This window comes from Mus caroli, unplaced genomic scaffold, assembly GCF_978045245.1.
Source record: "Mus caroli unplaced genomic scaffold, Mus_caroli_1 scaffold_7, whole genome shotgun sequence".
NCBI classification, from domain to species: Eukaryota; Metazoa; Chordata; class Mammalia; order Rodentia; family Muridae; genus Mus; species Mus caroli.
In genome coordinates, this window is record NW_028227262.1 from 92,513,049 (window position 1) to 92,540,408 (window position 27,360).

The window sequence follows — 27,360 nt, forward strand, 5'->3', positions numbered from 1 at the left end:
GGCCAAGCAGCCCCTTTTATAGTGGGCTGGGATATCTTGTAGTTTCAGGGTAGCTGTGGGGAGGAGCATACCTGGCTATTGTCAGGTAACTGTGGGGGTGGAATCTAGCTAGAATGCCAGGAGCTTGGGGCTTAGTCTGTGTGATTGATCGTCACAGAATTATGGAGTTGGGGGCTCTGTGGTGTCAGGCACCTGTCTCTGGGAATGTGGGTCACTGTTCCATCCCTTGTAGAGGTTTTTTTTTTTTTTTTCTAAGATTTATTTATTATATGTAAGTACACTGTAGCTGTCTTCAGACACTCCAGAAGGGCGCCAGATCTCGTTACGGATGGTTGTGAGCCACCATGTGGTTGCTGGGATTTGAACTCTGGACCTTTGGAAGAGCAGTCGGGTGCTCTTACCCACTGAACCATCTCACCAGCCCCCCTTGTAGAGTTTTCTACTGAGTCTCTGGAGCAAGCCTGCTCCACCAAAATGGTCTACCTTTCACGGTCCCACACAGGAGTGCCTTTCCACTTTCACAGAAGTTGTAAGTTACTCTGCAGTAATGCATATGAACTCATTTAGCAGATGAAGAAAAATTATATCCGGTTGGTGCTTTGGAGCTGGCTATGGTTACAGTATTTACACTACAGTAACCAACTAGTACTGAAGGTCAAGTCTGACTATGCCTTGACCACCACACATCAGCTGTTAACCATTTTTCTAGCACAGGACTTCAATGGGACATTTGGTTGCATATAAAAAGGTAAGGAGGGAGACTCACTATCTATCCCAGAGTGATAGTAACTTTTTCTGTACAACCTTGAATTTGTGATCTAGGATTGAGAGGAGTTAGGCAGGCTGCATCTTCTTGTCTGCTCAGCATATGACATTGAATACAGAGGGTCTTGGTCCTACATGGGCCTCCCCTTTCATTGGTGTTCTAGGGCATACAAGGTGTTCCAAGGGTCTCTTGTTCCTAGAACAGTTGGGACGGCTATTCAAAGCCCAAAGAGTCCAGTGCTGCATATCCATGGTCAGCCTTGTCTTATTTTCTGCTATTGGTTTCTTTGATCAAGTTACAGGATAATACCTTCTGTGTTATCTTCACAGTGCCAGACCCCGAGTTTCCAACAGCACACCTCAAAATGGTGCTGAGTTCATGTGAAGACTTCAGCTGTGGCACAATTAGACATTAGTGTCTGTGAGTGAATGAATGAATGAGTACTCCTGGGCCATGGTGTAAGCCAGGTTCTGAAGAAGTAAAAGAGAACCCTAAACAGATGAATCTGATCTGTAGTTACTAACCCTCTCTGTGAGATCCCAGGCCAGATTCCTGGGCTGCAGTAAATTCAACAGAAACATAAATTATGATCAGAGAAAGAGAGTCTGTTGACTCACATCTGGAAAGCTTGCTAGAAGCGATGAGTTGGAAGATCATGGTGTGGGAAGCAGAGGTTAATTCCTGGCAGCAGATTTTCCTTAAGGACTGGACTCTTGGGATTTCAGGACATGGACATTAATGCAGTGGGAAGTAACATGCTCTTCTGAAAGGTGGGGCCCCTGGGTACTTATTCTCCATTATCTTCTGGGAACCTTTGGAGCGATTGTAATTTTGGCACATACTCTTCAAAAGTTAAGAGGCAGTGAAGTGACTTGTCCTTGTTTCCTATGACTTCCGAGTATTTAAAAACAAAGGTTCCAGGAACCATTTATATCTAGAGGAAGGGACTGTTGGTCATCTTAGTAGCAGCTGGTAGAAAGCTGGAATTTAAAGTTAGATATGTACTCTGACTACTGGCTCTCTTTAGGGAAAGCACTTAGCTTTCTAAACTTTAGGGAGAAATAGAAAAAGCATTGCTGGTTATCCAGGAAGGTGTATATATTGTGCAAGTTGATGCTTTTGAAATCCTAAGCATAGTGCCTTTCACATAGTAGGTATGTTATAAAATTTCCCTTTGTAGAAGTATGTTTTCTATCATCTTTGGCTTTCCATCTTAGTATTTATAGAAGCAAGGGAAATGGAATACCTACAATCTGAAAAGCCTTAGAAATTCTGCTTTCACACCCCCCGCCCCAGGCTGTCACCCTGGCTAAGAAATGAGTTCTGGTGGGGAACTCTACAGCTGTACTTGACTGGGCTCAGAGCTGATGCTTGCACTTGCATAGCAGCCTAAGTTATCCAGAAATGCTGGCCTTGTTAATGACTGGAGAAGGGACAGCCCTGGCTTCTGGCACTTGTCATCTGGAATTCAGTATCTCCCTAGTATCCCTGGCTTTAGAAAGTGGAGCAGAAGCAAGCATTGTATAGCAGCAAGCAGGGTGATTTCAGGTGACCTGACAGCCAGGCAAGCAAGAGAGAAGACTGTACAGGGCAGAAGGCAGCAAGGTTGGGGGCATCACAAAGAGAGGGCTTCCTAAAGCTTGCTTTACATAAATGAACTCAAGTGAAGCATGTAGGCTCTTTAAGAATCTCCCTTACTATATTTGGGTCCTTTCAGCAAAATCTTGCTAGTGTATGCAATGGTGTCAGCGTTTAGAAGCTGATTATGGGATGGATCCCTGGATACGGCAGTCTCTAAATGGTCCATCCTTTCATCACAGCTACGAACTTTGTCTCTGTAACTCCTTCCCTGGGTGTTTTGTTCCCAATTCTAAGAAGGTGCACAGTGTCCACACTTTGGTCTTCATTCTTCTTGAGTTTCATGCATTTAGCAAATTGTATCTTATATCTTGGATATCCTAAGTTTTGGGCTAATATCCACTTATCAGTGAATACATATTGTGTGAGTTCTTTTGTGATTGTGTTACTTCACTCAAGATGATGCCCTCCAGGTCCATCCATTTGGCTAGGAATTTCATAAATTCATTCTTTTTAATAGCTGAGTAGTACTCCATTGTGTAAATGTACCATAATTTCTGTATCCATTCCTCTGTTGAGGGACATCTGGGTTCTTTCCAGCTTCTGGCTATTATAAATAGGGCTGCTATGAATGTGAGACGATGCCGGGGCCTAGCAAACACAGGAGTGGATGTTCACAGTCAGCTATTGGATGTATCACAGGGCTCCCAATGGAGAAGCTAGAGAAAGTACCCAAGGAGCTAAAGGGATCTGCAACCCTATTGTTGGAACAACATGATGTACTAACCAGAACCCCGGAGCTCTTGTCTCTAGCTGCATATGTATCGAAAGATGGCCTAGTTGGCCATCACTGGAAAGAGAGGCCCATTGGACTTGCAAACTTTATATGCCCCAATATAGGGGAACGCCAGGGCCAAAAGAATGGGAATGGGTGGGTAGGGAAGTGGGGGGCGCTATGGGGGACTTTTGGGATAGCATTGGAAATGTAATTGAGGAAAATATGTAATAAAAATATTAAAAATCAAAAAAAAAAAGAATCTCCCTTACTTCGCACAGCTGCCCAGAGTAAGCATCAATATCTCTCTCAGTAAAAGAGGAACCCTGGAAATTACACATCATGTTGTTTCTCTTCCATTGACTTGGGGCCTTGTAAGTGAACCAGCAGATTCCAGGTTTGCCTCATCAGGATGCAGGGGTCAAAACAGACTGGGGTTGTCCTTGGGCTCCCAGGATGCAGAGGTCAGCCAGAACAGACTGGGGTTGTCCTTGGGCTCCCAGGATGCAGGGGTCAGCCAGAACAGACTGGGGTTGTCCTTGGGCTCCCAGGATGCAGGGGTCAGCCAGAACAGACTGGAGTTGTCCTTGGGCTCCTCTCTCCTCTCTTCCCATGCATACATGGGTATACAACTGCTCATCCATGCCTACCACCCCAGCTGAGCCTCCACTGCCTTTGACTGATTAAATGTTGCATGTAACTTGTCTGCTCACATCTACCCTGTGACTCTGCTATTGTCCATTCTCAATACACAATGCAAAGAAAGTTGTATTATTATTATTATTAGTGTTTTGTAGATGTGTACTGTGTTCTCACCATTTCCATTCTTGCCTCTTTTACAATACCCCCTCCCATGCTCCTTTTAAATTTAAGACCATTTCTTCTTTCATTATTATTATCACATACATTTGTACACACAACCTACAGAGTCCATTCAGTGTTGTTCGAGGTGTGTTTAGGGCTGACCATTTGGATAACCTATCAGGGGGTGTTTCCTTGAGGAAAATAGGTTCTTTTTCTCTCAATAGTTGTTGATTGCTGGTAGCTCTCTATCAAATCCACATTCATTCAGTCCCCGCTCTGCTTTTGATCTTGCAAGGTGTCCCCATTCCACTCTGAGTGAAAACCCAAGTCGTTGCAATGACTGACACAGGATCTTGGTCCTCTTCTGTCATATTTCTCAGTCTTATTTGCTATGCTCATCCCTGGCTAATCTAGATCTAGTTTCATGTGTAACTTGGTCCCGTGAACTGTCATGCACCCTACTCCTTCCTTAGCCCTCTCAGATTCTCTTGCTCACTCTCTAATTTCCTTCAAGTCTCTGTTCCCATCCTGCCTTTTCCTCAAGGCCAACCCCACCTGCTCCTCTGGGAAGCCCCTTCACACATTCTTCTTTTTTTAGATTATTCACTTTATATCTCACTCACTGTCTACCCCCAGCCACCCCTCCCACAATCCTTTTTCCCTTCCCACCTCCCTATCTCCTCTGAGAGGGTCCCTGACCCTGGCACTCCAAGTCTCTGCAGAGCTAGGAGCTACCTCTATCACTGAGAACAGACAAGGCAGCCCAGCTAGAAAAACATACCAACAAACAGACAACATCTTTTTGTCTAACCCCCATTCCAGTTGTGCAGGACCCACATAAAGACCAAGCTGCACATCTGCTACCTATGTGCAGAGAGGCCTAAGTCCAACCCCTGTATGCTCTTTGGTTGGTGGTTCAGTCTTTGAGAGCCCATAGGTCCAGGTTAGTTAATTCTGTTGGTTTTCCTATGGAGTTCCTATCCTCTTTGGTGCCCACAATCCTTTCCCCTGTTCTTCCATAAGAGTCCCTAAGCTCACGCTGCAGTTTGGCTGTGGGTGGCTGCATCTGTCTGAGTCAGCTGTTGGGTGGAGACTCTCAGAGGACAGCCATGCTAGACTTCTGTCTGCAAGCATAACAGAGTATCATTAATAGTGCTAGGGATTGGTGCTTGCCCATGGGATGGGTCTCAAGTTGGGCCGGTTATCGATTGGCCATTCCTCCAGTCTCTGCTCCATCCCCGTGTCTGCATTTCTTGTAGTCAGGATAAATTTTGGGTTGACAGTTTTGTGGGCTCTTCACAACTCTTAGTCCCTCCTTTACTTAGCCCCTTCCCCAACAGCTTAGCTCCACCCAACAGCTCTGGTTATCAGTGTAGCTTAGAGTTTATCTTGTTCATGTCTTCGTTCTTAGAATATCTGATCAATTATTTGTCAAAGTGAATTGAGTTCAAATTCCAGTTGTTCTGTTAGCTGCCCACAGCTTCCTCATCTAGAAACAAGAGTAAGTCTCCTACTGAGTGTACAATTAGAAAATACTAGAAAATCCACTGGCGCTAGAGGTGAAGATCACAGTCTTTGTTGCTACACAGTTGTAAAGATAATTAAGTGTCTTCAGAAAGGGGTGCCCAGGTGAAGACTAGATCCCTATCTCTTATTCTTTATTAAAACTAAGAATGGATCCAAGACCTTAGTGCTAGCCATACAACTTTGAAACTACTAGAAACGAAATGGCAAGATAATAGAACAGGTAAAGGTTTCCCAAGTGAAAAATGGAGTGGCCCAGGAAACAAAAGCAAGAACTGTGAGATGGGTTGTACTAAGCTTAAAAGCTGCTGTACAGTGTAGGGAACACTGGAGTGAAGACATAGCCACAGAATAGGAGAAAGTCTGTGCCAGCTCTGTGTCTGACAGAGGGCTGACATAGAGACTTTATAAAGATTAAAAATTAACAAAACAAGTGACCAAACAAGAAATAGGTAAATGGTCTGAACAGATACCTCTCCAAAGAAGTAGTACCAATGACCAATAGTATGTTTTTAAAAATGCTCAGCATCTTTAACCACCAGGAAAGTGCCAAATAAGACTACATTCTATCTCAGCAAAAGCCAGCATGGCTGCTATTTTTTTTTTTTAAGTACATCAAATGCTGGTAAGGCTGTGGCTAGAAGGAAGTCTTACACAGTAGACTTGATTGGTAGGAGGTCTTACACAGTAGACTAGATTGGTAGGAGGGTCTTATATTAAAACTATAAAAAACTGTGTGGGCATCCCTCAGAAATCTAAAATTAGAGCTACTACATGATCTACCATCCTCCTCTGGGTCTGTACCCAAAGGAGATGAACCCAGAGTATAGAAGATGGGGGTCAATGGTTTTTACCTGGTGTTGGGCACTGGGCCCCCTCAGTTTCAGGGTGGTGTGAGGAAAGCCCGGACATGTCAAGGTCATTACTGTCTGCATCCCTGGAATCAAAACTTGTCACCATGCGAATGAAACCACACCTACGATGACTAAAACAACGGAACAAAAAAGGCAGGCCCAGGCGTAAGGAATATTTCATTGATCTCAGTGAACCTGGATCATAGAGGCCAGAGCCCTTGTATTCTACACCCCGCCTTGGGAAACCTGTGAAGAGGGCTGTCCAAAACTGAGAGAATTTGCTGCTGCTGCTGCTGTTGTTGCTGCTGCTGCTGTTGTTGTTGTTGTTGCTGCTGCTGCTGTTGCTGTTGTTGTTGTTGCTGCTGCTGCTGTTGTTGTTGTTGTTACTAACTGTAAGGATCTATGCTTCTTTCAGCCCTCTAGCATTTAATCCAGCTCTACTAATTCGTCTTCCTCTCAATGTGTCAGTCATTCTAGGAACATCTTTTCTTTTGATTTCTTAAATCTCTTGTGAGCATCAAGAGAGAAAAAGTAGATGGGTTGAGTGGGAAGAGTTGAAAAGACATACTACTAAGAAACTATTTTATTCTACCTTATAGAAGCAAGCACCATTTTCTGTATAATGTGTGGTGTCCATCCCCTTCAGGGGAGGAACAGTAATGCTTTGAGGCAGCAATAAGGAAGTGAAGTGTGGTGAAAGAGAATGTCTCCAGTAAGTGATGCACAGAGCTTTTTAAAACCTAGGTCCTCCAACCCTGCTTCAAGTTTTCACCTAGGGTTGCCATGCTCTGTGTTCTTTGTGTTGCTGGAAACTGCAGGGAGGGGAGGAGAGTGTTACCTCCCTGTGGAAGCTGTGCAGCCTAAATCCCCTGGGTTCCTTGCACCATCACAGATGCTCTGTGGAGTTCCGAGTCCCAGGGCCTATTTCAAGAACCTCAGCCAAATGACTGAAATGGTCCCCACAGCAGGAACCGCAGCTGCCTTTTAATTTCAGCATCGCTGATGCCCACAGCCAGAGCCTTGGGCTAGTGCTTTGTACTGGGTCTCTTCACTCTTGTTTGCGAAGCTGTTTAAAAGTGGCCTGCAGTGGTCAGTAATTGCAAAGCCAGAGCATTGTGGTTTGAGAACTTGGGTGATCAGATCAGCTTGTGAACTTACACCCCCAAAGCTTGCTTCTGAGAGGTGCCAGTGTTCTGTAGGTAAATGGCAGCTCTTGGGTTGTGTCCAGTTCCACCACTGTGTCTGTGACCTTGAGCCTGCTTCAGACAGTTCTGTGTGAGGACTTTGTGGGCAGTTGGCTTGCTGAAAGCGCAGTACGTACAATGTACCTGATATAAAAACTGGTTATGGTGATTATTACCATGGTTCTCACTGTCGCCACTTGTGTCTGTCACAGCATTTATGCTTGAGTACAGGACAGAGATGGAGAGGTGCCTTCTGGATGCTGTCCAGGGCTAACTTGCCCTTTTAGTAACAGTGGAGGCTCTGTCCACATATGGCCTTTTAGAGCTCTATTTTGATGTGAGTGTTCTCTAATTCGCCCGCGAATAAGGACACCACACACAATAGGGTTCTTCTGCAGCAAGCTTTATGCGTCTTGAGAGGGAGAGCATAAGCTTCACAACCGGAGACCCCAGGCAGCCCGAGCCCCTCCTTTATATAGGAAATTCTCCCCGCCTCGGACGTGGCAAGCCATGATTGGCTCAACACTGATCACCCCATATGACGTTATCCCTGAGGCGCGAGCTGCCCGGGGCGGGGATTTCCAGCGCAGGCGCAAACTAGATGTTTACTAGTTGGTACTGAGGAAATGAGCGCCATCTTGTAATGGCGATTGCTCAGTACCAGAAGGTAGCGGCGCCCCACATTTTGACAACTGCCCAGTAACTGAGATAGCTGAAAACTATGTCAGCCATGGATCCCAATGATTTATTGATATTGGCCATTTTTCTTTAAGCATTGCTCAGTCTTCGTCTACTGGGAACAGGAAAGGTATTCTCTGTCTTCTGTATCCCTTGGAAGCAAGCCAACCTGTGATCCAGCCTTTCTTGAAATGTGAAGAGAGATGAGTCACATTTGGTCACCCCCGGGGCTGCTTCATCCTAGCCTGTCCTCAGCACCCCTTGCTTCTCCTCTGCAGCATTTCATGGGTGATTAAAGATGGGTGAGTGCTCTCTCCTGCAGTGAGGTCAGAGCTAGTGGTGCAAAGAGGGATTTTCCTCTGCTGTGCAAACACCTGGCGACGTCATAGAGTCACTGGAGTATTAGCAATTGCAGTTGCTGCCAGGAAAGCACCTTCTGACAGGATATTGATTTGGTGCCATGGTTAGCAGCAGCTGGGACAAATGAGGTCTCCTTGCTGCTCAGGGGCTCCAGCTGCCATGGCATATGTACCCTGCTGATTAGAAAACCTGGCCCCGGGTGTTTGAAAAAAAAAAAAGCCAAGCAAGGGGCCTCAGCCAGCAGATCTCTGTTTCTGAAAGTGTAAAATGATGTGGTGTGAGGCACGCCTGAAGGCCCAGAATCATGCATTCACACTTTGAAGAGCAAGCTCTGATAAGCTCTCAGACTCGGCACCTGCCTAATTGATTTAAGAAAGAGAAACCCAGTCATTTCCTGCAATCTTCATGCTGTAATATATTTCACAGCTTTTTTAAGGAACAAGTTTTCCTTCCTCCGTTTTTTTTTTTTTTTTCTCTTTATGTTCTAAGCAGTTTATGATGACGCCTTTACAGGTATAGCTTCAAGACCTAGCTAGTAACAGTGGAAGGCAGGCTCACAGTGAAATGCTAACCTAACTTACAGACTCTGTGATGTAGTCTCCCTGCCAGTATTCTGACATAGCACTTTTTTCATTGTGTTGGGAAGGTTGTTTCTGAAAGCCAAGATTATCAAGTGTAGCTCCTAAGTCATGACCGGCTCTTTGTCACCAAATCTCTATAGTGTTTGTTTTCAACTCTAACTAGTGCAGGGGCTTTAGCACAATTATATATTAAAATTTCCTCTCTGACCAGCTCAGTTATTTGAAATAAGCAAATCTGCAACCAATGAACAGAAAATGGGGCCAGAAGTCTAAAGTGATAGCAGCAGCTGTAGGGATCACTTGGAATCTATCTGCAGAATGGTTGATTTCTGATGGACTGAGTTACATATAGAATAGGAATGTATGGGAATATCTAACCACCAGTAAGAGCTCTTATGGGAGATGGGGCTGACTTCCACATAGTTTGTAGAGGGCTTGTCTACAGTGATATTTGAACTGACACATGAAGATTTGTTTTCATGAATGTTCTTTGTGCCTGGGTAAATAAAGGAGAGTGCTAACTGAAAGCTCTCATGCGATTTAGAGGCTTCTTTTGCTTTGTCCAATGAGGGCAGAATGCTTTCGGCCAGGGTCTTCATTGACTTGGTATGAGCTTCTTTTAAGTACTCAGAACTCTTTTCCTTCCGTGCTTTGGTTGGAATCCTTGACTGCCTCATACATCTCGTTGCAGAAACTTTATTTCTTCATAACATCTAGTGTGTGTGTGTGTGTGTGTGTGTGTGTGTGTATAGCTGTATGTGAGAGGCCCCCGGTCACATGTGGGTATTGGTGGTATGAACAGCTTCAGAGCCTTTAGCAGAGATTCACTTTGCATGCAAGTTACTTTTAATTGTTCCTATAACTTTCCATTTTGCCCCCCCCCCCACACACACAAATCAAGTCCCAGTCCCTGCTTAGTGCAACAACTTCATTTCTCAGAAGAAATAGTGACAGATAACAACTTTACCAGTCAATATGTGATGAGGATTATAGAATTTGAGGTGCCTTTTGAGTACTTTTATCATTAAAAACATTCAGGTAGAAGTGATTAATGAGATCAAATTTCTTTGTTCTGAAATCTTAAAATTCTTCCATTTTGAGAATCCTGGAGTCCAGTTTAGACCATGGATAGGTCTCTAAGGGTAATTTTGGAAAACAAACCAAACCTTTCAGGAGTGGTCACGATCTCCATTTCCCCACGTGTTGAGTCACACAAAGAATAACATTTAATTGACTTGGTAGACTTACGGACTAATCATCCTCTCTGAGAGCTGGAAATGAGCTCTTTAGTCCCTGAAAGATGACTCTGGGCAGCAGTCACTCATTAACGCTCCCTGTGTAGCCCCACAGCAATGCTAGGCCCAGTGGAAGATCCAGTCTGTTACCAAATCTCTCATGTGCCAATCTTAACAGTAAATGGAATCTTTGACCTGAAATGAAATGCATTTCCCAGTTATTCTCTGAGAAGTCCCTGGAGAAACAGCAATGGATATGGCATTTATGACCCAACTCTCAGGAGACCTCTGGTGAAGAGATCCTTAGACCTGCTCTCAAGGCTCTTCTCTGGCTCCATTTGCTGGCTATGCAACACCCTTGCAGTTTCCCTCGGTCAGATCCTGAGTTCATCAAGTCCCTTCCTGCTTCACTATCCTTATGCAGGTTATTTCTTTTTCCAGAGATTTTCCTACTACTTGGTGTTTTGCCAACTTTCCTCTAGGTGTGTGGATGTTTTGCCCAGTCATCCTTGTCACCCAGCTAGATTAAAGAGGGCTCCAAAATCAGTGACTCTTCTTATCCCTCCATCAAGAACTGGTGTGTACTGGGGCCTAGCAAACACAGAAGTGGATGCTCACAGTCCGCTATTGGATGGATCACAGGGCCCCCAATGGAGGAGTTAGAGAAAGTACCCAAGGAGCTGGGGGGATCTGCAACCCTATATGTGGAACAACAATATGAACTAACCAGTACCCCCCGGAGCTCGTGTCTCTAGCTGCATATGTATAAGAAGATGGCCTAGTCGGCCATCAGTGGAAAGTGAGGCCCATTGGTTGTGCAAACTTTATATGCCTCAGTACAGGGGAACACCAGGGCCAAGAAGTGGGAGTGGGTAGGTGGGGGAGTGGGTGGGGAGCATGTGTGGGACTTTTGGGATAGCATTGGAAATGTAAATGAAATAAATACCTAAAAAAAACAAAAACAAAAAAACAAACAAACAAACAAACAAACAAAAAAACTGGTATGTATTTCTCCTCCAGTAAATCAGAGCTATTTTCCTGATTGCTTCAACTAACTAAATGAAGAGCAAATGAGACTATACATTTTGGACTAGAGACTTTAAGGGAACTGGCAGCATCTGCCTCCTCCTTGCAATCAACTGCCAGGTAGGGAAGTCTAGCTAGCCACATCCTTACATCTTCCTCTTCCTCTTCCTCCTCCTCCTCCTCCTCCTCTTCCTCCTCCTCCTCCTCTTCTTCTTCTTCTTCTTCTTCTTCTTCTTCTTCTTCTTCTTCTTCTTCTTCTTCATCATATAGTCCTAGTTGGTCTGAAATTCACTATGTAGACCCACTGGCTTCAGACTCACAGAGCTCTGTCACCTCTGTCTGACAAGTGCTGGAGTTAAAGGCTACACAATGTCCAACATACTATATTTTCATTTTATCAATTATTACCTTTATGATGATCTATCTATTGTTTTATGATCTTCTTATGACCTAGTTATCCAAGGAGACTAAAAATCTAGAGCATAGAAGCTGGAACATTTTTGTTGACCTTTTGCATAGCTCATATTACCATAATGTTTGTTGAATTAGTTTGTGAATGAGTTTAAAAGATTTCAATTTTTGGATGTTTTCCCCAGATATATTGATAAGGGTACATAAATCTTTACTTCTAAGGGACTTCCAAAAATGATGGAAAATCTTTTAAAGTGTTTATCCTAATTTGCTTAGACTACATACCTGCTCAGTTAACTGTACTGCTTCCTCATAGACAAGACCAAAGAAACCCTCAGCTTTAACGAGGCAGTCTAGGCTACCCACAGCCCTGACTCACTTGTGAACACCATGGAAGTTTCTTTGTTACTGTAAGTCATGAATATCCCACTTTCCTGGAACCTTTACCCTTTAGTTAACTTCCCAAGAGACTTCTGGAAGGTCTTTGCTTGTAGGAAGCCAACTCTAAGATGGCAACGGTTTCCAGTGTGCCTTTGTGGTAAACAACACTACTGCGCAGGCGCTAGCCCGAATCTGGCACCAACCACTCCCGAGGGGTGCATGAAATTAGGTGCCAGCAGACTGACCGACTGACCGTTGTTTACCACAAAGGCACACCGGGAAACGGCGCCATCTTAGAGTTGGCGTCCTACATCTGCTAATGGCCTACAGTATTCAGTGAGCATTCCTTTTTTCACCTATGAGCATGCCGTTTTGCCGATGTATTAGGTGTATGTGAAGCTATTCTTGACACTGGAACAACTGGGTTGGAACATGGTTTGAATTGACTACCCCAGCTTGACTACCCACCCTCTTGTGTAGGTACTTATCTTAGTCCTGGGATGCTGTTTCCTTTCTAGTAGAACCATGAGCTCAAGAAAAGAGACAGCAAGATCTCTGCCAGCAGCTCTGAGACTTTCCATATTCAAACTTGCTTTACAGCTGTACGAAGAACAACTGGCTGATTTATGTACATTTGGACCAGAATTCGGCTGACCGTAGTAGCATCAGCACTTTTACATGAACAAAAATTTCAATTTCATTAGCGCAGCCCAGTTAATTCTGCTGGCTTAGCAGTGTATTTCAAGAGGCAGAGTGGCCACAGGGCACTATCACACTGCCTGCCAGTAACTGGAGGATCATAGGCTGGCAGGAGAGAAATCAGGGGCTCAGCCGGGCAGGGGAGGTTGTGTGATGTCTCAGCCACTGGACTGTAAAACAAGGATGATGAGAGTCATAAATGACTCATTCAGTGTTGAGAAGCCAATGTTCCATGGCAATAGATTGATAGAGCAAAATCAAGAGACAAAATTCCAGATGCATCTTACCATCCAAATAACAAAGGGTCCTTAGGTTTGTTTGCCTTTTGTGAATTCTGCATACTGTTTCACTTTCCTTCTCTAGAATCCTGCCACATGGATAGGAAAGGGAAGAACTATTGATTTACAAAAGTCACTGTGTTCAAGACATTGGTCAAGTATTATTTTTACTTCTTATGACTGCCTTTTACACACATCTGACTGGAACTAGAAACTATCTCTCTCTCAATACATATGTATATATGTAATTATTTGTTAGGTAGAACAGGATCCAAAATACCTTCTACATTTTGTTTTCTATGTCTTATTAGTCCTTTTCTGTTTTTCTATGTTTATGCCACTTTTAAAAATATTAATTCTACTTGGTGGAACCTATAATGACAAAGCTAAGATACCCTCAAGCATATATTTTTTCTCAAAGAGAACTGAACTTTTCTTTTCCCTCAAGTAACCACACAAACCACCCCACTCCCCCCAAGGAGCTGATTGGGTCTATATAGGTCATGTGCTACCTGTGGCTAAATGCTTTGTTCAGAGGAATGGAGTTGCTGACCTGTAGCCAAGGATGTATTGCCTACAGTCATGTCTAGCATGTGAGTTCACAGATAACATTTCCTGCAGCTGTTCTGAGTGTTAATAAAAACGCCTGATTAGCACAGGTGAGGTTGGTGCTTTCCAGACAGGGCAAGTGAGCCCTGGGATAGGAGCCCAGACTCCACTAGCTCAGCCTGGCTAAAGCCAGCGAAGATTTTGTCTTAGCAGCACAGGGCAGTAGTGACGTGCCCCTGCGGCCTATTAGAGGATGTGGTCTCTCATCAGAGGGTCAGGATCTGGTCACAGAAGGAAAAATATCTGGGTCACATGCTATGCTTCACTCTGTTACTTCTTTTGATAAGGACAAGAGGGAAGAATTAGGATACATTTTGCTCTTGTAAGTTACTAACATTATTCCTGAAGTAGCATGGTGTTAGTTGAATGTGGGCTTGGAGTGATTTTCTTTGTGGGTCAGCACATAAGTGCATATGTGTATGTATAGGCTAGAGTTGATGTTGGGTTTGTTACTCTACTGCTTCTTCACCTTAATCATGAAGTGGGCATTTCCTACCTCCAGTGCTTGAATTACAGGCATGTATTGCTCCACCTGCCCCCCTTTAAAAACAAACAAACAAATATGGATATTGGAAATTTAAACTCAGGTCTCCATGCTTGTGTTGGAAATATGTTACCTATTGATCCATCCCTCTAGCCCCTGTCTCTGGGCCATTTTGTAGGCATGTGTTCAGATTTGCATTTCAGATGAGGGCTAGGCTAGGGGAACTCTGTCTTGCTTTTTATAGTGAAAGCAGTTCCTGGGACAGAGTTCTTCCTGAATCCTAAAATCAAACAGAAAGGATGTTGGAGGGGAAGACTGTGTGATAATGGTTTCCTGGACTCTTCCTGAAGGGAGCCCCTGGAGAGAAGAACCTCTGGAATGGGGTTTACATCTGAAGTGGGTAGAAAGGAGGGCTGTTGCTGAGCCCTGCTGTCACTGCCAACACCCCATATGTCTTCAGGGCTTCTGCCTCAGCTCTCTTGGTGAAGTCACAGGCAGTTTGTGAAAATGGGTCAAGGACATAGGCTGACTTCAGGAGGCCTAAGCAAGCATGCACAGTCTTGTAGCTGGCAAATGCTGCTCATGAGAGGTAGTGCTCTGTACTCTGATTGGGTCTGAAACTCTGTCTCCACATTCTTCTCTTCTTTTTTGACATTTTATTTATTTATTATATTTTATTTTAGATATTATAATTTAATTAAATAATTTCTCCTGTCTTTTCTTCTCTCCAAACCCTTCCACCTACTCTTCCATGGACTTTTTCAAGCTTATGGTCTCTTTCTCTATTAATTGCTGTTGCGTGAATATATGTGTATACATGTATATTCCTAACTATAGGAAGCTCAGTCTATGTAAGGCTACTTGTATGGATGTTTTCAGGGATAGCCATTAGCTGAGGATTGTGTTTCTGTTTTATTGCTGGGATCCTCTTACTGGAGCTCTGGTCATCATTTTCTCTGAGGCTGTTGCATATCTTGTGGAAGTTCCTAGAGAACTGAGCTCAGTTCAGGATGATTGAGGCACTCGGTGCATAGCAGGCATCCTCCACACGTGACATGACACTTTTTCTGAGAACCACTCTTGGCTTCTCTAGTCTTCAAAAAAAATTTTAAGCTCTGGCTACAAGGGGCTGACAGACCCTCCCAACATTTTATGCTAAGTGTCATTACTTACATGTATAGTGGTTCTCATTTTTTGACCTGTTCTCACAACGAAGTCCTCTCCCTTTAACTACCTTCCATGACAACAATTTTGATTCATCCACATTCAAGATCCAGTTCAAATGTCATCTGCATCCTGTAGCTCTCTATTCTCCCCATGGTGTTAGAGAGCCCTATCATCTGTGCTGCCATAGCAGCCCTGTTTTCTCGAGTCTGTACTTTCCTACTAGTCTCTTTATATGTCCACAGGGAGGTAGACTGTCACAGAGAACAGACCACGAGCTTTGCCTTCTAGTCTGCATCTTCAAATTATTGGCTGCAATCTTCCTGAAAGTGTTGGCACCTCTTTGGTGTCCATGGGCACAGTAAAGCTATGCAGAAGCATTGTATTGACATGTGTTCATTGTACTCACTGCTAAGGACATGAACTTCCCGTTGATTATGTTCCTCTTCCCCACTTCCTTTCACTCATGCCCTTCATCCCCCCTAGACAGTTTTGCTTTTGCTTTCATTTTATATAAACATACAGAATTTTGTTTCTGTGTGAAATCTGTCATCCACGGATGAGATACAAGATGGCATTTGTTTTTGTGAGTTTGACTTAATACATTTATTATGACAATCTCCAATTACTATATCCATTTTCCTGCAGATAACATTCTATTATGTGTATACATACCTCATATTTTCATCATTTATGCCTCTGTGGATGGACCCCCTAGGTCAGTCCTATACTTAGCTCTTATGGAGTTGTAACTGGTCTTTTGCTATTTTGTGGGTTCTTCTTTCTTCCACTCTTTCCACCCCCTTTTTTCTATTCTTTCAACCCCCTAAAACTAGATAGGACAGAAAAAGGGATAGAGGGGAAAGGGGCAACATTATCATTAGACTGGTTCCTCCTGATTAGGGCTGTTGAGTTCCTTGGGGAAAGTTTGATCTTTGCCTTCAGGGTATCTAGTTTCTTCTTTTGCTGTTCCTTCTTTGCACATGACTACTTAACAAACTCAGACCAACAGCAACCAACCAACAACCAAGAACCCACACTGCCCCTTAGGGCTCTAGCATTTATACACCCTCTGAAAAGTACTCAGAATTCCAAATGTCACACAATCACAGAAACTATCCGCTGCTGGCAAAATCATGCCCCTGCTAGAGCACAAGGCAAATCATAGTCAGCTGCTGTGGACAATCTGAAGTAGCACCATATCCCCACATCTGGGATTAAAAGAGCCATATTCTGATATTACTTCTGTGTTTTTTTTAAAGAAACCAAGAGGCCAAAATTGTCACTACAGATAGTGCTGCAGTAAAAAGATGTACAAATATCCATGTGAATTGTTCACTTGAGGCAGCAGAGTCATGAAGTTCCTCCTTTGAGGGACCTCCATACTGGTTTCCAAAATGACTGTCTATTAGGGCTGTTTTTCCTCTCTTTCCTGACATCCTTTGTTTTTATTTATTTTCTTAATGACTGCCATTCCATCTGTGGTGAAACAGAATCTCAGTGTGGCTTTAATTTTATTTAGAAGTATGTTTTGATTAGGATATGAACAAACCTGTGATAAGCTTAGCAAACTACTTGGCATTGGTAGTTCCCAATGGCTGATGGGTGCTGTGTTCATGATTATAAAATCTCAGAGAGGAAGGGGGTCTGGGAGGTCATTCTCATATGCCTACAAAAGCTTGGGTTCTCACCTGACTAATATGCATCAGAGTTCTCTTTGAACCCTGAAACAAAGCAGTTTGGTAGTTTTCTAATATTTTATGGTTCTATGTACTGTTAGGGCAAATGCTTGCAAGTATTTAGGCTGTGTTACTGCTTAAATACTGGGGAAAGTACTTTAAATTGTTGACTGCACATATATGGATAGGTATGCATGTATATGATATATATGTGTATATATATGTATATATATACATATATATATATATATGTATATGCCTGAGTATGTGTATTTTTAACTATTTGCCTACATGAGACTTTTCTAGAATTCAACTTAAAAAAAAACTGACTCAGTAATTAACAACAGAAATTAACCTCCAATATACAGTTGTGAGCAGCATTATGGCTTCCAAAGCTTGTTTCTGAGTCAGTCTGCATCTGTTTATTTCCTTCCTCCCAAAGAGAATGTCACCAGAAACTGTGATTCACAACATTGCTTCAGGTATCTAGCATTCTGCATCTGCATCAGCTAAAGGGAAAAGAACAGAGCAACAGAAAACATGAACTTGTCAAGTGAAACAGATTTCTGACTGTAGGTTAGAGAACTCTTTATTAGAAGGAGGAAAGGATGCCTAAGCTCCTTTATGGTACTCTGGCTTCATTTCTCACGGAACTGGTATGTCAGGTCAGGAGCTGAGAGCTGAGAGGCAGAGTGAACAGAATCCCTGAGAAGTTAGGACTCTTTGATCCCAGAAGGAAGAGTGGCTTCATCTTCATAGTCTGAAGTTAAGGAATACTTGGAATTCCTTATTAAATAGATGTTATTTGAAATATCCTATTAAAAAAAACTTTGAAAATCATCTTTGAAACTTTGAAATTATCTTCCAGGAGACTTCCAGTTTCAGAAATCATGATTGGTCTAAAATAAGGCAAATTTGTGTATTTTATCAACTTTCTAATATAGCGGTAGTTTCAAAAATATCTAATGTGACACTAAATCTTGACTTCAAAGATTCTCAGTAAGTTTTCTTATCTTTTCTCTCATCTGCTAGATTGTAATGAAAGCATGTTTGTTTTCCTTCTAACATGGGCTTCTTTGACCTAATCAAATCCAGTAATATCTGCCTTCCTTTCCCCAAATATCTCTACATGATTTCAAAGGATTGTATTGGTGGAAGAGACAGGAAACGCTTTTTCTTATATTTGTCACTTTGAACATGCAGACAATGTGATCTTGTGATGGGGACACTTTTCTGAGGCTGGAATAATGGTGCTCAACTCCAGTTCTGGTTGTTCCTGGTTTGGTTCTCTTTCTTGCAGGTAACTTCCTGCTATTCCCATTTCCTTGTTGAAAAGGGGTGATAATATCAGACTCACAGACTGTTGTGTGAGCAGAGAACTGTTAGCACAGTGTTCGAACCAGAGGAAGGTTCTTGTACTTGGCACAGTGCTTGTTATCCGAATGATTATTACATGTCTGAATTTGGTCAGCAGGTCCTCACTCAAGGCACACATGCACGCTAATGGAAATACCATAGTTTCAGCCCACACTTCTGTCTTCTAGCCCCCAGGCAAGTTGGCAAACTATTTCCCTTTTTGGCATACCATTTCCTAAGTCACTGTTATCAGCTGGGTGAATGTGAACAAGTAATTATATTATTCAGGTAAATGCCCTCCACACTAATATATAGCAGCTGTTTACTATTACCTTTGCCTAGTAGCAATGCTTTAATTCAGTGGAGGTGTACTTTATGCAAGCCTTTAAGGATGGATGAATAGAATGACTTTTGAATCTATGACAAATGAGGGCGACTTTTTTTCTGATCCACCTAGGTATCCTTGCTAGAGTATATGGCCAATTACTGGGAAATGATTGCTAATTACGCAATTCATTGAGCAAGTGAAAGGTATATACCCTCGTTTTATTCCTTTGCCAAATCATATGAATGGAACTTGACTTGACCAATGAAAAGTTGTACTTGTCTTTAAGTTGATCCCTAACCCTAGATGCTTTCCTCCTTCCAACCTGGTCCCGTTCTGCTGGGCAATTATGTTATTGACATTGTGCATGACCAAGGGGACCATCTAGCAGGGTGGTGCAGCTGTGTGGAGCTGACAGACTGCCAAAGTCAACAGCTGCGTAGCCAGCGCACAGCGGAGCCGCCTAGAAGGCTTGTAGCATTATTTGAAGAAACTCTTTTGTTGTAATATCTGTTTTTGAAAGAGGGAGGGTGGAGGGAGAAGAGAGAGAGAGAGAGAGAGAGAGAGAGAGAGAGAGAGAGAGAGAGAGAGAGAGAGAGAGAGAGAGAGAGAGAGAGAGAGAGAATCAATTTTATTAGTAAGAAAACACCAGGGCTTTGTGCTGGGAAGCTCCAGATTTCCCTTCCTTGGGGCGCGGAGCCCTGTTCTTTATGCAGTGCGGGCAGCCATCATTGCAGGGCATAGGGCTGGGTGGCCAAGGGCTGCCTGCGGGGGCAGGTGTGGTACTCCTGCCCTGCTGACAGTGTTATCCCCTCCCTCCCCACACGGGGTGCCAGCCCTGTCACTAGCCCCAAGCCGACAAAAGACTTTTCTCACTTGTCAGTTCTTGCATGTCAGCAGGGCTTGCTGGTAAGTGAGGGGCACTGAGGCGGAGCAGGCAGGGCGCAGGGCGGAGCCGGGCAGGGGTCTGAGCACCCCGCGGCTCACCCTGCTGCTCAGGCTCATCCTACTCCACCCAGCTCCTCACTTTCTCCCCTCTTTTTGCCACTCAGTTCTCCTCTTGCCTCCAAATCCTCTGGGGAGCCTCCGGTAGCTTCTTTGGCTTTGTTTGAAGGGAAAAAGAACAGGAACAGAGTCGAGGTGCTTTCTCCCGGACACAGTCCTTATCCCTGTCCCTGGCAGTAGTAAGCATCATGGCTGGTTTCCACAGCTGCCTCCAGCGCGCACCTGGGGCCGGAGTCCCCTGTGATCCTTGCAGGCTCTGAGCCATCTCTGGGGACGCTGCAGGGGAAGTGACAAAGTGACTGAAAGACTCACTGGGCTGGACCCAGCAAGGAGAGGAGGCTGGGAAGGGACTACACAAACTCTCTCCACCTCACCCTCAGTGAGAACCTGCAGCTATGGAGTCTCCAACCAAGGAAATTGAAGAATTCGAGAGCAACTCTCTGAAACACCTGCAACCTGAGCAGATCGAGAAAATCTGGCTTCGGCTCCGCGGGCTGTAAGTAAACCTCCCTACTCCCTGACTCCCTTGCCCTCTTTCCCTCTCTCATCCCCATTTTACTGCACATCCACAGTCACCATTTCTTACCCCTCACTGCAAGTCCTTTGAACTCAGTGGTAGAAGTTCCACAACTGTCTCTGTAAACTACAGTCAAGGCTCCTACCTTCTAACGCAGCAGCAGAAAGGGCAACTTTTCTGTCCTGATGCTTTGCTCTTTACAAGTCTTGTTTTATTTGAGAAGGGGCTGGGCATACCCTCCTGAGTACACACTTGTGATACAAGTAGCAAGGAGGTGTTTCCGGTCCGTTTGCCCAGGGAGAGAAGTTTGGTGAGGGACTTTTAACTAGAAATTTTCTTTGTAAACTGTTTGCAAGCATGTTGGTAGATCATCCAATGACTCAGTAACTGATCAGATTCAGATATACACTTTTGCCGATAATTCTGTCTGCCTACTCTCTAGCTCGGTTCAGGTCCTGATATCTTCTTAGGACTCTTCCTGGCAGATTTTGCTTAGAGAAGGGTGGGCTGTTTTGAGAGAAAGTGCACATCAGATACACACGGGAACAGCACAAAGGGTGATACAGAGAGAGCTCTGAACTTGAGTCACTTCACCTCGTTCTTTCTGGTTTAGTTGCTGAGGACTGAGGTGATTTCAGAGTAGATTTTCCTTTATTAAACATTCATAACCAGTGATTCCTTGTCAGCTGACACACAGCTCCCATTGATGCTGCTCACAGCAAGTAGGTGATTATTGTGTCAGATATTCAACTTCAGTGATCTGCTGTAATTTTGAAAACCTTTTGCAGGTTTTCTGAACTTACAAGGATGGTGAGAGAGAAATAGCTCCTTGCTATGCGTCTGCCATCAGTGCTTTTGAAAGCATTGCATACATATCCAAGAAGCAAAGCCAAATAAATCAAGAAGGTGCTGATCTGATCTGACTTCATCTTAGGAAAGATCACATCCTGGCAGGATATTTAGAATTACTAAGGGAAGCCGCTAAAGTTGTGTTCATTTCTTTACAAGGCCCCTATTCAGGGGTATACTTTATAAAAAGCATCCCATCTAGAATGGAAGAAGCCCGTTGCCATTGATTTTGTAGGACGCCTTGCCAAGGAATTTGCTTTTTTGACTTGTATAGCTGATGTAAGTGGAGACTGTAAACTTACTTGGAAAACTGGTCCCTGGCTGGCAGGCTCTCTGGCCAGCTTATGCAGCTTATGTGGAAGCTCTTTTCAGAGATGTGTTTACAGGAAGCTCATGCTCAGTGTCCTGAGTGATAGATAATCTTGTTATACTGTGCCACACACAGAACGTTTGTTAGGTCCACAAAACTTAGGGCCGAGGTGTGCACTGTGAAAGCAGAGTTAGGCTGGTGTTCTTGCCTTTCCAGCCAGGGGGACACATGGCCACATCTCCGGAACTGTTTCTCTAGAGGTTTTACAAGCTAAAGCCATTCCACAAAGCTACTGAGGCTAGAAACAGCTTTTGGTTAGCTCAGCATAGCTCAGGTGGGAACTCATGTGAGAAGCATTTAGCTTTACACCACACGATCTTGGTCTTGCAGCTTTCTCAGTTTCCTGTGTGAGAGCTTTCACTCCTCAGCATGCTGCAGTGTGATGTGTGATATATCCACAGTTGGATCTTCTCTAGTCTTTCACATCTTTCCAGACCGCGGGGGTGCCTTCAAATGTGTCAATTGGTTCTTCACCCAGTGTGCCTTTTCTAATTCCTCTTCCCACCTTTCCTGAGGAGATCCTTTTGCTCAATAGCCACGCTCTGAACTCTTTAGTTCCACTTTATAATTTAAAAGGTATTTGTTACTGCAATGTAATTTTTTTTTTTTTACCACTGTGCTGATTCTACTATCATTTGTTTTACTACATTTATTTTCTTACTTATATAGTCATTTATTTGTTTCAACACAGTAGCAGTTCTAACACTCTGGCAACAAAAGCATATACATTTCTACAATTCAGGATAATACCTTACATTCTACGCCATGGAAATTCCTGGGATACTCGTATGTGTGTGTGTGTGTTTGTTTGTTTGTCTACACAACAGACTGTCAGAAAGAGAAAGGAAGCTGCTTTTTCAACATTTTAAAAAGAGGCAGTAGCTGTAGTTGGATTTTCACACTAATTTATTACCATGACACTCTTACAGACAGAACACAGGTGGTCAGAGATTTAGTTCAACTGCTCTGAGAGCTATGTGAGTTCTGGATTATCTAGTACTCTCTCATGTTGGCACATGTACTTCCTCTGTAGGAGTGGATATGAAATTTTAACGTGCCACTCCAAGTCACCTTGTTGATAAAGGCTCTGCTAATGGGAAGTGTAGTATATCTTCATGCCGTGATGATATGAGAGACCTCGTGGCTGCTTGAGTTTGAGCAAGTGAGTCATGACCAGTGGCTTGGGCTCTGACCAAGAGTTTTTCTGCTGCCAAATGGCCACACAATGACAAGAAGGTGTCCCTGTGCTGCACTTTGTTTTAACTGAGTGTAACAGGACACATTTCACTTATTCTTTGGCACTTGCTATCATAATCACAATGTTTTAACCTCTCTTTCATTCATCTTGCCCAACTATGAGGCAGTATCATAAATTTTACGGTTATGCAATGCCTTATATTTCTTACATTACTTAAAGTAACACAGACACACACACACACACACACACACATACACATACACACAGAGAGAGGTAAGTGGCTCCTCTGTTGGTAGACGAGGGAAAATATTGCTTTTGTCTTTCCAGCACAGTTTTCTACTGTCTTCCTATAGTAAAAGGCATTGTTTCCCACTCTGCCTCCTAAACTCCATCAAAGGGTCAGGCTCCTGTAGCATAAGTTGTAAATCCTAGGATCTTATGGCCCTAAGGTCAGTGGGTCCCAATAAGCATGGATCTCAAACAGGGACATGGAGTCCCCAACTGGCATTCTGTGTTGGCCCTGGAGTTTGAGAACTGTTCCCTTCTGGACTTTCCTGGTGACTGCCATGATTAATTTCCTGTTGTCTTACTGAGAAGAGTTATCTTATGCTAGAAAACAATAAGGCAACCTTCAGGGAGAAGCAGGAATAGAAAGGTAGGGTGGGGATTCCTGGATCTGTTGCCATAGCTGTTTTGTGAGGCTGTTGGCTGACCCAGCTGCATGGAACAGTTAGGTTCTCTTTAGCTTAGGTTGTTTTGATGCTGCTTTTTCTTAAAAATGTCTGTTTTTATTTATTTATTTTTTAAATTTTATTTTATTAGATATTTTCTTTATTTACATTTCCAATGCTATTCCTAAAGTTCCCTATACCCTCCCCCCACCCTGCTCCCCCACCCACCCACTCCCACTTCTTGGCCCTGGCGGTCCCCTGAACTGGGACATATAAAGTTTGCAAGACCAAGGGGCCTCTCTTCCCAATGATGGCTGGCTAGGCCATCTTCTGCTACATGAGCAGCTAGTGACACGAGCTCTGGGGGTACTGGTTAGTTCATATTCTTGTTCCACCTATAGTGTTACAGACCCCTTCAGCTCCTTGGGTACTTTCTCTAGAAATGTCTAAACTCTAAAAGAGTCTAAAATGTCTAAAAAATTCTAAAGAATTTCACAGATACTTGGTAAAGGGGGAACAAGCCCTGGGCAGAGATAACTAGGTGTTTGCATTTGCAGATTGGCCAAAGCACATTTTCTGTGTACTCATCTGAATCTTAAAGAGTGTCATTAGTAAACACTAGGTAACACAAAGCTGCCTAGCTAACATTTATTAAGTATCTGTTATGTGTCAGTCCTATTGCCATCCTCTGGTATGCAAACGTGGAGAAGATTCCTATCTGACCTTAACAGGTCATGGAGAGACTGGCACCAGTACCCAGAGTGGTGAATGTAACTAAAGGGGGATGCAGAGAGAGGGACCTCTGCCATGGAGGCCAGGCAAGAGCTTTAAGATTTGGGAGGTATTTAAAAACACAAGGAAAACTCCTTTCATTAATGTTAGTCTTTTGACAATGATTCAGGGAAAACTTTTGCAAAATGTGGGGCAAAAGAGAATCCTTCAGTTCAGCCTGCAATAGGATTGCCCCAGTTTTGAACTGTTTCCATGGGCTTTTGGCAAAGTAAATATATCAGAGATGTAGTGTGAAGCCTAGTGAGATGCATTTTGCTTATCTTCTATTGATAATCCTCAAATGACTGGTCAATACTGTATATCCTTGATGTCATTAACATGGAGCTAGTGAGCAGAAAGCTCCTAGGACACTGTAGAAAAGCGCGATTAACTTCTTCTACATATTGATACTTAAAAGCCTTATTATTTCCTTTAAAAGGTGGCTGCATCCACTAATGGCTCATGGCAAGGTGAGGGATAGAGAGAATTCAAGAACAGAGTGCTTATTGGACACATCAAGGAGTGAGAGATGATGCTGAAGAAGGCATGGAGTAGGAAGCAACATGGAATTAAAATATTACATTTTATTAAACATAATTACAATTTAAAGAAGTGAGTATTTAAGCATGTTGCACAACTTAACAAGAAGTTGTACTCTTCATACCATATGGAGAAATCCTTTTTGTCTGTTTTGAAAGGAGTTTATATTTTATCTTGTTAAAAGGAAGTGTTGATGTATTTGAAGCTTCAGAGTAACCCAATGAGATGTGAATTTCAGGTTGATCACTCTGGGTAAAGTATAGGACAGAGCTTGGAGATGAGGCTGGATGTCAGGCAAGCAGCTGGGACCAGTGCCTGCACTGAGGTCTGTGTTGGCAGTGAGAAATGACAGAACTTAGATTTAGAGCAGAGATAGAGAAAGAGAAATTATCTCATGAGCCTGTTCTGGCTTGGGTATGTCAGGGAATTTCATGCCAATGCCTTGGAGTACATTTAGATAAGAATGATTATTTTGAGAGTAGATATGTTGACCTGGTGCCCTCTGAAATGTCCCAGTAGCTACTGGTGACTACAACAAGGAACACATATAGAGGGAATTGTGGCTTAGGGCTGTGATTCTCAGAGTCTTGGCTCTGAGTCAAAATAATTCAAGCAAGTGACCCAGGAAAGAGAACTCTGACCCAACTGTCATCAGAGAAACCCTTCTAGAAATATTTAAAAATTGGTTGATTCCAGACCATGGTTTCAGTGCATGACTAGGTCTCCTGAGTATCCTACTTAACTGAAAATGTCAGGTGTCTACCTGATTATCACATTTTTACCGAGTGTGTCTGCTGCACCAGTTTATGAAGGTGGCATAAGGATATCAGAAGGAAAGCCTTGCCTTCACAAAACTTAAGTAACTGGTTAGGATGACCAGAAAGAACTTAAAAATTAAAGATACCAAATAGCCTAGGCTGGTCTGGAACTTGATATGTAGCTGGTACGGGCTTTGAACTCCTGCTCCTTCTGTTTCAGCTTTTAAAGTGCTGGGATTATAGGTTTGAGATACCTTGTCTAAGTCCCAGAAAGTTCTTATATATGCAAAATCTTTAAAACAACATCACCAAAAGAGAAGGCAATAGCCATATGGAAAGTAAATACTATTGATACTAAAGCCAGATTCCGAGCAGCTCTTCTCTTGCTAATACAGCAAGAGCTTGGAAATGAAGTCTTCCTGTATAACAGAGGAGAAAGTGGTAGGTATCAAGTATGAGGCTAGAGCCTCACATTTAGAGTGCACTTTCTTTACTTGAATACTAATGGTATTTAATAGTACATCATCGGTTCTTATCATAAGTTGTTTGTGCTGACTTATTAGCTAATTATAGTTCAATATTTGGCAGCTTTGTGCATAGTATTTTGACCAAGACTTGCACATGACTCTTTCAGTTGGGAAGCAGCCCTAAGTAGAGAGGTTTCTATATTCTAGTTTTAGTTTGAGGTCTTGATATTTTGTGATTGTGTGTGTGTGTAGAAAAATGTTTCCCTTGGTTTCTCTTTATGGAAGGAGAAGGCATCTAAGATCTCCACCATGGCCTTTTGAGAAGATAGATCATTGATTAACCTGAGGCATGTAAAACAGTCTGTGATAACTTTGGAGGTGACCACCAGCATTTGACATAAGTAATGAAAGGTGAATTCTGCAGGAAATGGAGGGCTACTTCTGGAGAAAGAATAGTAAATCTATGTAAGGAATTAACATTCTTCAGGCTTTTATTGGAGAGTGTTCCTTATTTAAAGTCTTCTTGACAGCTGTTATTAAACAATACTAATGAACCTTAATGAGTATGATGTGAAGTTTTTCTACATAGTAAAATTATGACAAAGCTTGAGAGTAATTCAACCAAAACATGAAGCTGAAAGTCGTAGATAATGGCTTTCATTCATCTTTCTGCAGGGAACTCTTTGGTCATTTGTTCCCTTAGAAAACATTTCCTCATCCCTGAGTGTGTGGCTGTATGCCTGACTATATGTCTGTATGCCTGACTGTGTGCCTGGTAACACGGATCTACTAGGAAATGAGACAAAGGCTTTCTCCCTGAGTGGGTGTCAAGTGTAAAGGTAGAGAGAAATGTTAGCATGATTTCCTGAAATAGCTATTTACACTGAGTGTCACAAAGAGAGCTAGAGTGCTATGAAAATAATTAAAACAACCCAAACCAGGCCCAAGACTCAGAGATGACTTCTATGAAGAGCTGAAATTTAATCTGAAATACAAAGAAGTATACATTAATTGAATAAAAGTGTTAGGGAAGAGTGTGTGAAGGGAATCAAGCCCAGTTTTCCCAGAAACTGACACTTCTGGGAAAAGGAAATAACAGACAAGGTGCTACAGCATGGAGCCCTAGAAGACTGGGGGAAGCCACACACCAGAAGGGCCAGATTCAGCATCATCTTCAGCATTAGCATAAGGAGCTCTTCTCTGTACAGATAGATCTGAGGCCTTTGGGGGAATTCTGCCCCACAAGACTTGGATGTAGGGGTAAGGACAAAGCCAAGTTTTTAAAATCTTGATTCACAGGTGTTTTTAACTAAAGAATCTCTGAGAACCTGCTTGAGTTGGCAGGCTTAGTTGTGGGTAGGAACAGGTTGATCGGGGAACCCACATGATGAGGTCACTTTTGGATATACTGAATATGAGGCAATTCAAGGACATCACTGCAGGAACTGTAGTGGGAGCATGAA

General features: G+C 43.1%; 1 protein-coding gene across 5 annotated transcripts in view; it reads left to right on the top strand.

Moving 5' to 3' along the window:
• Window positions 1-27,360, top strand: part of Pde1c (phosphodiesterase 1C) — a 575,927-nt gene that overhangs the window by 277,809 nt on the left and 270,758 nt on the right. The window contains exon 1 of one of the 5 annotated variants that reach the window (XM_029478710.2): window positions 19,474-20,252. The exons of the other annotated variants lie outside the window; for them this stretch is intronic. Within the exon in view, the coding sequence (XP_029334570.1) occupies window positions 20,152-20,252 (101 nt within the window). The 5' untranslated portion in view covers window positions 19,474-20,151. Of the gene's footprint in view, window positions 1-19,473; window positions 20,253-27,360 lie in introns of those variants that run through there. 5 annotated transcript variants of the gene reach the window in all.